A 12,014-nucleotide genomic window follows, 5' to 3' on the forward strand; every position below is an offset into this window, starting at 1 on the left:
CATTCCAAAACTTCTAACCCATGTAAGACAAAACATGTTGAGCAAATTATTGGGTAAATGAGTGGTGCTGAACATTTTCTTATATATATAGTGTAATTATATATTTATTAATGTATTCTGATCGTTTTACTAGAATTTAACAATAAAAAACTATTAAATGAACATCAATTTTTAGTTTATGTGTTTTTATAACTAACAAATTTCTATTGGATGTGATTTTTTAGGCTTCTCGACTTTTGTTTCTTTCACAAATCTATTTCTAGAATTGGAATTGACTTCTATAAAGAACAAACCCTTAATATTCATTAAACCCATTTTTTCACATGTATATTTTTATTTATAAAAAGGAATAACATTTTAAAAGGGTAAAATGATCTTTATAAAAGGAATCTAACAATTAGGTTGACGGCAATTTGAAAGAAAGAGTAAGTGAATCCATTAGATAATTATAAGTGTGGTAAGTGCAATTATCAAAATATTACGGAGTCATTATTAAATTATGCTAAATTATAAGGGGGTCAAAGTGTAATTTACTTTAAATAATTTAAGAATTTGAGCTGTAATAATTAAAAGTTGGGGTGTGATAAATAATTTAGTCGCATTCTACGTTTTCCTGACTTTGAACCAAACTTTTGTTCCAACTTCCAAACCGACCAATTTGGTTCGATTCTAATTTGAACCGGACTAGATTACACCCCTAAAAATTGGGAACTATAATACCACGTATACACTCCGATTCAAAGGATCTAAATACATATACGAAAACAGTTGCAGACTTGCAGTCGAAGACTCGAAGCTCTTCATAAAACCCTAAAACCTCTTTCTCTCTCTCATTCAACCTTCTAACTAGCCGCTTCGAAGGTTTGAGATTTTCATCTAAATATAATTTAAATTTTGTATTAAAGGCTGGTATGGATCAGTTCGTCTGTACCCTTCTATTCTCTAGGGTTCTTCGATGAATTCTTTTAGATTTTATGTTTCAGTCTTCATGAATGGATTCCTTAACTGTTTTTATCATGAATGCTTTTATTATTATTATTTTCTTTCTCAATTTGGTTTTCTGGAACTCATATTTAGATGAAATTCGGTGGTTTAATTTACAGTTTTCAAATTTTCATCATATTTGTATATATTTCGTTTGATTTGAAGCTCGTTTCAGAACATTAAAAATAGTACTGAATTTATATGCAGAAAAGGAATCTAATTCTGTTCATCCGTGCTGATAAATTAAGTGGAATCCATAGCGATCTCTGTGTTCGAATTGGTGACTATGGGATTGGAATTAGCAAGCAACAAAGCAGGATTTGACGAAATGGAGAATGTTGATATTAGTGATTCAGAGTTAGTCTCTCACGTTCGCGACACCCTTAGATTGGTCTCGGAGGTAAGCATGGCGGAGACTATTTAGATGTCTCTACTTAGTTTTTAGTTTGATTTGATTTAGATAGTTAACCCATAATAATTTTGATGAATTAACCTAATTTTGCCCAATTCAAGCTAAAATAAACACAATTTTGCCTCCAGCTTTGCAAAATTCGCTTCCTAATTCCGAAAATAATGTGAATTGAGAAGCAAAATAGGCGCCATCCAAATTCCCAAATTCCCAAAAAAGCTTTGGTGCACGGTGCACACTTAAAATTTGCTCTTTTGTTGAGGGTACTCCAAATGGGACCTGAGTGAATTAGATAACTCTTATTTTAATCCTAGGTGGCCGTTTATTGTAGAATGTTGACTCTTATTAAATTACTTTGTTGCAATATGGATAATTGGGAAATTTGGAATTTTTTGTATATATTGTTTGAATTTAGACGATAGCAATAAATAATTGTTTCTGTTAGCTCTTCATTCTATTATGGTGCTTATCCGATTTAAATTTTCAATGGCATAGGGTGACACTGACCATTATAACCAGCTGATTGGGGTTATTAACAATACTGAATATCTTGCTCCTGATGAGGTGGCGTTACTTGTGGTGGGTTTCAAGTTTCAATTCATAAGTAGAATTATAACTCAAGTGTAATATTTGTAACTCATATCTTTTCCGTAGCACTATCTCATTCATTTTTGTTTGTATGTGTATGCCAGACAAGTTTAAAGGCACTATCCAGAACAGTGTCTTATATTGATATTATTCACCACGAAACTCTTCTCTCTTCTGTAAGTTCATACTCACACATCATACATAAAATGATTTGGACTTGAAATTAGCCTTTATGATAATCTTTTTACTGCCTTTATTTTACAGATTTTTGGAATGAATATGTGGAACTATGGACTGGATGTGAATGATGCATTGGTGGAATTGATAATATCTTTGGTGTGTAGCTTTTGATCACTACCCTTAAGATTCTTTCCAAAACAATTAAGCTGACCTATTATGATTGTTTCCTCTTATGTTTTGTTTCAGGCTGCTTCAAGTGGAAAATTTGTTGATTCATGCTTGGATATGCTTGTTAGAAATTTTATGCCACCCCAATCTTTTCTACATGTACTCGGACAGCCTCGTGGCCTTCCAAGAAAGGAGCAAGTCCTCAATCATGTGCATTCAGCCCTGAGAGACATTGCTGAATTGGTGCCTCTTGCTCCTATGAGGTTATTGCCGATAATTTCTCAGAGAATGCCACACACTTTTGCCAAGGAGGCTGTGAGTCCTAAGATTGCATTTTTTTTTTTAATTTGATGTTTATCTCATTGATTTCTCTGGGTACATCTACATTGCCATGTAAGGTAAAGTTTACTGTTTAAAGGCAGACTTTCAGAATGCATGGCAGACATTTATGAGTCTTGCGCCGTTTGGCGATCAATGGATCCCTCCAGGGAGATCTTGAAGATAAAATATATTTCTCTGATTGTGACCATGTTATGATAATATGGTTGCGTTGATTGTTTATGTAAGAGATCTTTCTTAACAGGATCTCATCAAAAGTGGGTCACGACTGGTGATTCCCTGCTGTCATGTTTAATAATGTTAGCTACTTATAACATAGTTTTCCCTTTAAATCTACATTATTCCATGTGCATAACTATATACATTTTTTTTAACTTACCACATTTATTTTAATCCTCTGAATTTCGTGTCAATTGTGTACATGAATCAGACAGAATCCTAATTATTCTTAGCCTTTTTTTTCGGTGGAGGTCATCGTCCCAAATTCTTGTTTCATTCATATTGCATATACTGTCCATCCAAATAGTATTACTACTTCACTAAATCAAATTACTTGCGACTGTCTGGGAGTGAGTTGTCTCAACCTGCATTATTTTTTTAGCAAGATGCCTTTGTATTGATCTTGTTTCTTGACTTACATTATCAAAGTGGATAAAGACTTTTTACCTTGGGAAGGATGAAAAAATAAGCCTATGCTTATAAATCCATTCTTGGCAATTAAATGTCCCCCCCGCTAAAACTATTGGATTCTTCTAAAAATATACAGAAGTTCAGGAAATTTCCCACTATTGATAATTATAAAAATCTTACCATTGATCAAGATGAATTTCTTGTTCCAGTTGATCGTGATATATGTGGAGAACATGTTAAGGTTGGAGAGCGGTGCATGTGGAGAACTTGTTGGGAGTACAATGCTAATGGCTGTGGTGGATAGGCTTATAGATTTGGATGTGAGTACGTGAACTTGCTTCCTAGATAATTATTGTGGGTATGTTTACTGATATGAGGGGAAAATTTTTATTTGAACCTGTTTAGGTGGAGATAGGATGGGATGATATTCTGCAGGATGACACTAGTAAAGGTATATTTGACATGGAACTAGAGGATGTTGAAGAAGCCGAAGATTATAGTGAGAAAGATGGCAATGAGGTGTGTTTTTATATGTATCAAAATATTTTACTTTAGCAATTTTATTTTATTTAAAAAAAAATTGAGCACTTGGCCCTGGATAGACCTTAATGAAGCTGTTATCCTCCCTCTCTATGCTGTACACATGGGCACTCTTGCAAGGGTAAAAAACTACGTGATGAATCTGATGGTTATGATAATTTATCAGGTTAATTTTTTTGGTTGGATGTGTTGATTGTTGAGTCACCACTACCCTGCATGAGTTCAAGTGCATGCAGAGGCAGGGAGGACAACTTTCTTCATTCTCCTTATCTGTTCCAAAATATTTATATTGTAAAGTGTGGTTTGCTAATAGACATGGATATCCTCAAGTTTTGAAGTAGAAACTTAGATGTCAATGTTTGCATTCAGCTTCCAAAAGGATTTGGTCGACATAGTTTGGGGGGCAATGTTGTTGCTGAGAAATTAGATAGCTTGATGATTCTCACTTGTGAGCATCTTAAATCATGTGCTGAGGGTGGACGTCTGATTAAGGTATTACCTATGCTATATTTATTTATTTTTTACTTTATTTAGTGCACTCTAATTTGTTTTTCGTCCTTGAGCTTAGCATATAGGGCAGAAACTAGCAAGTAGAAATAATAACCTTCACATATGTCTGATCCATCTCCTTGTATTTCAATGGTTAGGTATTTGAAACACTTCTCCAGTCATTTCAGATCACTGTTTTGAATGCCTACAAGTCAAAGTTTGCTCAGGTAAGTCTGGTTTTAACTCCAGTTTGTTTGTTTTTTGTGCTGTCTCCTTTTCATTTATCTATGTTCTTGATAAGCATTGAATAACTGGTTCTTGAAATCAACATTTTTTTTGTTCCTTGGTTGTCTCACCTTCACTTGTGACTCGATTTCCATTTAATTGTAGTTTGTGATGTTCTATGCCTGTTCGTTGAATCCTGAAAATTGTGGTGTGAGATTTGCGGTTATGCTTGCAGATATTTTTGTGTCCAAAACATTCCCTCCACTTACAAGGTAATTTATTTATTTTTTTCCTAATCGATACTTAACAGTTAATCAGAAAGAGATCTCTTTAACTGTTAGAATTATTTGAATTATCTAAAGCCTCTCATTCTATATTATTTATGATACCAAATTTGACATGCTGAAATATAAGGTTGGGGGTAAGCCCCCCCTATTCTCACTGAAGTCAGGCCTCTACTCATGTCCTTGTAGGCCCCCACTAGCATGTCATTTAGGTTGTCAAAAAAAGTGTATAATTACATCCAAACTCATATATACTATATCAGCTGGAAACTCATCAGATTTGTGCAGCATAATGTGTGGTTATGATCTTTTAGTCACTTTCTCACACACACACACACATGCACATGCACACGCACACCCCCAAGCTTGCCAATTTCCCTTGTTGGCACATGATCTGTGTAGCAATTGTATGTTCATATTGCAAGTTCTATTACTAGGAGTCTTCAAAACCAGGACCTCAAAGGGAACCATAGAAGTCTACTGAGGGATTAGTTAGCATGGATTCAAGCAATTCTTTTGCTCTTGAATCCCATAGTATGTGACATTTTTGAGGTTATTGAGGATTCTTAACTTAACCACACATCATATTCTGATAATCCTTGTCTTGCTTTGACTTTGCTAATTTCTTTTTGACAAATATCCTCTCTTAGAATAGGAAAGTGAAGTGTGTGTTATCCCTCAGTTTATAACAAAAACTTGTTTGGAATTTATCCTTCCCCCGGGGTTACTATTTCAGAATAACGTGGATATCTCTAATAGAAGTAAAAAAAAATTAATGGAGCAAAGATTACATCTTTGATTTCATCCAAAAGGTCTTTTTATTCTCAACAGTCACAATTTCCTTTGGCCATAAATTTCCATTAAATCTCTTGTAGTTGCACCTATCATTAGACACGATTGAAGTTCTAACTTACAAGCACTTTTAAAAAACTAGTTTATTATAAATGCATGTTCAGAGGATCATGGATAACTGAACTTTATATTGTTGTCGTAGCCAACATGTAAAATATTGGCATCAATATACCCCTCTCCCTGCCAACAAAAAAACTAGCAATTTGATTCAGTGGTTCCTATTGGATGGCGGGTATCACTATCAAGTTTTATTTGGCATGTTTTCGTCAAGAATGTTGTTGAAAAGAAAAGATAATATATTAAAACTTGAATTTATAATATCAACAAATTTCATTTTGTTGTCATTATATCGTTTGCCAGAAAATAAAGTAGTTTCAGATTTTCAGAAGCATATATTAACAAAAACAAGAGAAAAAAAATGTTTTTTTTTTTTTTTTTTTTTGGGGGGGGGGGGGAATGTGTTGCATTAGTAGGAATTTCAGAAATATTGGGAATACTTGTAATGCACAAGTATTATTTCTGTGAACTTTTTAATCTTTATGTTTCCTGCGTATGTTTTTGGGGTGTTTTCTCTTTGTTTCTGATTTCTTTTTCCCTGTTTACTCTTTGAAGGATGAGTGCTGTTGCCTACCTTGCAAGTTACTTATCTCGTGGGAGGTTTCTACCGTCATCTTTGGTGGCTAGCACATTGAAAAGGTCTCTGTATATTCTTGGTTTCTACTCTTTAGATACTGAAAATCAATTAATGTTCTTGATCCAATGTTTTTTTGCTAACAGGATTAGTGGATTTATTCTTATATGATTTGATAGAGATGGGGGGAAAAAATACTGATATGAATTTGCTCTTTTTTGGTATTAATGCTGCTTCAGACTGGTAGATTGGTGTTTCGAATATTGCCAATTGCACAAGGGTGAAGAGAAAATAATAAATCCAGAAGTTCATAGAGTCTTTTATTCAGGATGCCAGGTACGTTTTAACATGCAGTTATCGAGGTTCATGTTGCTACTGTCTGTAACTTGAGAGAACCTTTTTAGAAAATGAAAGTACTAGTAATCTAACTCGTTTTTGTCATTTTCTTAGTGAAACTGAGGACTATATGATTTTCTCAGAAACTTATCTGCAAATATATTAAAAAAATTCATGGGAAATATGATATTTATTTATGTCTTGTTTCACATGTATTCTTTTATAATTTAAAACCATCGCTAGAATGATTTTATATAAATATTTGCTATGCAGGCTATAATGTACGTGCTGTGCTTCCGCATGAAGTTGATGATGGATGTTCCTTATCTAAAATCACAGCTTCTCCATATGCCTCTAGATCCAATCTTGCAGCACCCGTTGGACCCACTAAAGGTGAAGTTATGGTCGGTGGTGTATCTGCCTTTTTAGAAATAGAATAGAATTCCTGCTAGTTTAATCAGATGGTCATGTATGCTTAATACATTCAATGAAACATATACTAATTGCTATTATACTTGTGACAAGGTCATGATCAGTGTTGGATATGGGTATAAGGTGTTTGGTCTTTGAGAAGATCAAAATGCTGACACATAACACACGTGTCTCATAATATGAGATTTTGAGTATATTTAATCCAAGATTTTCTAAATTAAAATAATAAAAGAAATTTTTGAAAAATTTTAAGATAACATATTAACAATTCTTGTTCTTCATGTTCATAAATTGACACAAGTGATAGTTAGCTTAGCTTTACTGCTCTTGAGGTTTAATCTTCTTTTGGTTTTGCTTTGCAACAGGTGTGTTTGCCTTCCATAGTGGAGGAATTCCTCCAACAGGCAAAAGCAGCTCATCTATTCACCACTTCAGAGAACTTTTTCTTTGAAAACTTGCTCGAGTCAGATTTCTCCAAAGCTTATGGTGGGATGGAAAGACTTGACATGTTCTTTCCATTTGACCCTTGTTTGTTGAAGAAATGTGATAGGTGCGTTTTCTAACATTTAGATGTAGACTTCTTGGATGATAGGAAGGAAATTTTCTCTCATGACAAGAAATTTTGAAGAAATGGGAGGGAAATTTCCCATTATGATAGGAGAATTGTTGGAAGTAGAATACCTTCTCTTTCCCTCTGTGTGACTAACACAGAGGAAAGGACTCCTTGTTCTGTCCTATCAAGATGCCTGGTTGCAGGTTCAATGATGTTGCTTTCAGATGCTTTATTGACAAATATATATATATCTTTTTTTCATTTGAAGATATATACGGCCAAACTTTGTTTATTGGTCGATGGTGAAAACTACCTATGATGATGACGAAAACGGAAGCAGTGATGAAGATCTCGATAAGGATTTCATGGACAGGAATGAGGACGACTTCTTAGATGATGATGCCATGGCAAGGAGCTTTGATGAACAAGATCTCGATCTTGATGAGTTCAAAAACTCATTGAATGAAATGTCCATCACTCCGAAGAGTTCCTTGAAACACAAGTTGACAGGTGATGGTTTTCGGACCCCCATGCGAATGCCTGCTAGAATCAGGCCTTCAACAAGTCCAGAGTCATTGTGATTAAGTCACTGCTTCTTCCCAGACTGTGGGAGAAGAAGTTTTCCTATTTGTTGAGAACCAGTCAACCAGTTTTGCTCAGTAATTGCAGCAGTCTCTTTGAAGGCTTGAGGCTGGATGGCCTAAGAGGTTTGTATATTTATATTGATTTTTTATTTATTATTATTTATAATACCCATTTGGTTTCTTAAAGGTCTTTGTAAAGAGTTTGGTGTTTTGTGCTAAGATTTTCTTCGAATTTTCTTGGATGCACAAGCTTACGTGCAATGGTTGCTCTAAAAATCCATGGGAATGTAGTTCTTTAAAACAATGGGAAATACTACAATAATTGTTTAAGTTTCCCGAACAAAATGTGGAATTTTTGTCAAACATTTTCCAATGTTGATTCTGTTGGGCACGCACCATTTTACTTCGTCAATGAGCTTTGTAATATAACTAATCGTTCTGTTGCAACAAGAAGAAATTGGGATTTTCTGTAGAGCATTTTTTTACCCTGAAAACAACTTTTAGGCAGAAATTGACCCCTCAAGCATAAAAGTAAAATTTTCTAGGGTGTCCCAAATTTTGTAAAATTCAATAAAATGCAAATCGATGCCCTAGATCGAAATCTATTTATATATATTAAAAAAAACCAGCTTGAATTGTAGTAGCTATTGGATTTGGGGTCGGGGGATGAGAATGCCTGAATCCGATGGATCTAGTAAATAGATATGAGGTCGGATAATGATAAAAGTGGACCATAAGGGAGTCATTATATGTGACTCACAAACCAATATGAAAAGCTAATAATGCAAGTCGTGTTCATTCATCGAGTATGGACTTGCGATTAGGGTGCTTCGAACTTGTTACTTGTGCCCTAAATTGGAGTACATTCAAGTCCTGGTACATTTGATGGCAGAAGTATATAATTTTCTTTAAACTTAATCTTTACTCTTTACAAAATATGGACTTAAAAAGACAAAGATTCCATCGACCAAACATAGAGCAATCAACCACAAACCAGATGAGAGCGGGAGGGTTCTTGAGATTAAAATAAGACCAATATTTTACACCACATCTATTATTGTAAAATAAGATGATATTTTTATCTTATAATTTTCTTTTTTTTTTTTTTTTTTTTAAATTATTATCAAATAACAAAATTCTTAAAAAAGAAAAAAATAATTCTCTGCCGCCTACTTTTATTAAAGGCAGTGTCTTTGCCTCTTTGGTGGTCATCCATAGGGGTCGTACGTGCTTTGCTAGCTAGATATGCTATTTCGAACACGGGATCTACAACAGAAAAAAGGGAAAAAAAAATACCAAGCTTGTAATATGGTTCATTTTTTTTTATCGTGCAGTAGCCTTTTATTCCCTTTTTCTCTTATTTTTTGAAAAATAAAAATGAAAAATTACTATTTGGCACCCAACTTTTATTTATTACACCCCAATTAAAAAAAAAGTGAACAGTTTATAATAATAAGTAAAAGTTTTTAATATGTAATTGGGAGTGATAAATAATTTAAGCAATTAGGGTTTAATAAGTAAAAGTTGGGGTGCCAGTAATCAGCTCTCAAAATTCAAATAATCCAATCATGAGTCCTTTATAATCTTTTTATATAAGACACGTGGCAGTTTATAGGAGATCATTATCTACCGATCATTGTTTTATTTTTTTTCAACGTACGAGGCGATCCTATACATGAGCACCACGTGTCAGGATGTTGTATTGTACTCATTCCCCGAAGTGAAACCCAAAGATCCCACAAAAGCTTAGTTGGAGTTGTCCAAGCCTATCAGTTCAAATACTTGTCTTTCTCCAGAGTATAGAGTGAGTTGTTTTCTTATTACGTTTCTCTTTGTTAAAGCAAAGCCAAAGAAGATCATGACAGACATCAACATCTTTCATCTTTCATCTCGTCTCCCTCTCTATCTATACCAAATACCAATACATTCCTCTACATCATTAAAACTATAATTATTATTATTATTTATTTTATATTTAAATCTAGAAGTTCTCTTGGAGGTATAGTTACTTATTTAATTTCTTGCATTAATGCTATGTATACTAATAGTTTCCAACATAATTTCATAGTTAGGGACATTGGGTTTGTATTAAAAATAAAATAAAATTTCTCTTTGATTTGTGTTCATTGCGCTCATCGTTAAAATCGATTGGTCCCAATATCAGTATGATTTTTTTTTTTGTTAGTGTGTGCTTGGTAACACTTCTGAAGTCTGAGTGGAGGTGGTCCATTTTTAAAATTTACACTTTAGAAGTTTTATTTCAGTTTGTTTTGGTTCAGATTTTAAACTTTAAAACTAAAATTCAAAATTTTTCAAACAGCAACGGAGGAATGCTAGATGAAACTTTTGAAGTCTAATTTCTAGTTTCAGACTTCAGATGTTTCCAGACTCCAGACTTCAATCTTCATAAGTGTTACCAAACCTAGCCTTAATCTCCTTAACATGGGTATAATTTTTTCCTAATTTTGTGTTAGGTTTGTTCTATTCAAGGTAATTTTCCCTCTTTTTTCTTTCTTTCGTAAATTTTAATTTTAAATAGTTTATGCTCTTTCATCAGATAAAATCTCCAAGGGAATATTTGTTTGATTTCAAGAAAACATGAATTTTTCCAAGCTTAATTTGGCATTTTGTTGAATTTTCTTTTACTTGGGTTCCAATTTTTCAGTGGTAGAAAGTAAATGATTTCTAATACCCCATTGGTGGTGGAATTTCTCATCGGAGATTGACTCTCTTATGTTATAACCTCCATTTAAGTTATTGGCCGATATCCAATTTATCGTAAATTAAGTAATCAAACAAAATGCTAACAATCCATTTCATGTAAAAATGTACTCGATTGCATGAATTGTCCAGCAAATAATTTTCTCATTAGTAATATTTCTTCACCAAATAATTAAATTTAGTGGAATGAAACAAGAATTATCATATTTATTGTGGTTCATTGCATTGCAGACGGTCGAATCAAAGGTGGAGATGGTGGGGATACATGAAAAGCGACTTAGAAAATGCCTGTCCAACTACACAAGCAATTAACTACAATTGTGATAAATAAACCAAGTTATAATTTAATATTATTTCTACACACCAAATGTTTGATCATCGATGATTTTTAGCCGTTGAATTTGATGATTTTTCATCATGAGTGAGGACAATAGGTACAAAAAATAACATTTGTTTAAAGGCGATAATGAGTTATTATGTAGATTTGCTATAAAATCGAGTAAGTTGGAGACCTGAAATCCTTCTAATTGCTTCATTCTCTATTTTGAGTCATGAGGTTTGAAAAGACTTTCAAAACAGCTGAACAATAACAACTAAGAGGTTGAGATAATTTGAAATTTCCAAATACATTAATAGGAATGTTTGATTGATTACACGATAATACTATACATCCTATCCTAATACTATTAAATATAGATATAAACCATCAGATTGCGCCGATCTTTATAATGTTTGTTGATTTTTATTGTGTAGTCATGAAATATGATTGGGTTTTTGGTTTCTAGGGATTGAGAAGGTTGAAGGGGCTGGGAAGAGCTGGATTGAAGGCTGAGTTTTGGTCTCCACAAAATGAGATAATCCTCAATGTTTATGCCAATGGGAACTATGGAAGATTGAGAATTAATAATTTCAATTTCTTCTAATTTTTTAAGAATTCCACCGTGAAAAATAAAAACTCAGGTTTGTGTGTGTGGTTTCCATTTTTTTTCTTACATATATTTAATGTTGAGAGCTACTATTGCCACACCAACTTTTGTTAATGCCCCACCAGTTCCTATGTAAATCACCA

General features: G+C 33.5%; 1 protein-coding gene across 1 annotated transcript; it reads left to right on the forward strand.

Moving 5' to 3' along the window:
* Nucleotides 1–693: 693 nt before the first annotated feature.
* LOC147407740 (uncharacterized) lies at nucleotides 694–8,443 on the forward strand. The gene is made up of 16 exons (XM_086436460.1): nucleotides 694–861; nucleotides 1,192–1,384; nucleotides 1,889–1,972; nucleotides 2,086–2,157; nucleotides 2,246–2,317; nucleotides 2,408–2,644; nucleotides 3,508–3,618; nucleotides 3,704–3,817; nucleotides 4,208–4,330; nucleotides 4,486–4,554; nucleotides 4,718–4,824; nucleotides 6,301–6,384; nucleotides 6,559–6,655; nucleotides 6,929–7,048; nucleotides 7,453–7,637; nucleotides 7,909–8,443. The coding sequence occupies exons 2-16, from the start codon at nucleotides 1,271–1,273 to the stop codon at nucleotides 8,219–8,221; spliced, it is 1,902 nt and encodes a 633-aa protein (XP_086292586.1). The 5' UTR covers nucleotides 694–861; nucleotides 1,192–1,270; the 3' UTR covers nucleotides 8,222–8,443.
* The last annotated feature ends 3,571 nt before the right edge of the window (nucleotides 8,444–12,014 follow it).

This window comes from Akebia trifoliata, chromosome 3 (assembly GCF_017979445.1).
Source record: "Akebia trifoliata isolate Shusen 1 chromosome 3, ASM1797944v1, whole genome shotgun sequence".
Lineage (NCBI taxonomy): Eukaryota > Viridiplantae > Streptophyta > Magnoliopsida > Ranunculales > Lardizabalaceae > Akebia > Akebia trifoliata.

Excerpts from the sequence above, each read along its gene's own strand:
- LOC147407740 (XM_086436460.1), top strand. The coding sequence starts at position 1,271 with ATGGGATTGGAATTAGCAAGCAACAAAGCAGGATTTGACGAAATGGAG. Across the intron at positions 1,973-2,085 it reads ATGAGGTGGCGTTACTTGTG|ACAAGTTTAAAGGCACTATC; the intron begins GTGGGTTTCAAG and ends TGTGTATGCCAG. Across the intron at positions 7,638-7,908 it reads TTGTTGAAGAAATGTGATAG|ATATATACGGCCAAACTTTG; the intron begins GTGCGTTTTCTA and ends TTTCATTTGAAG.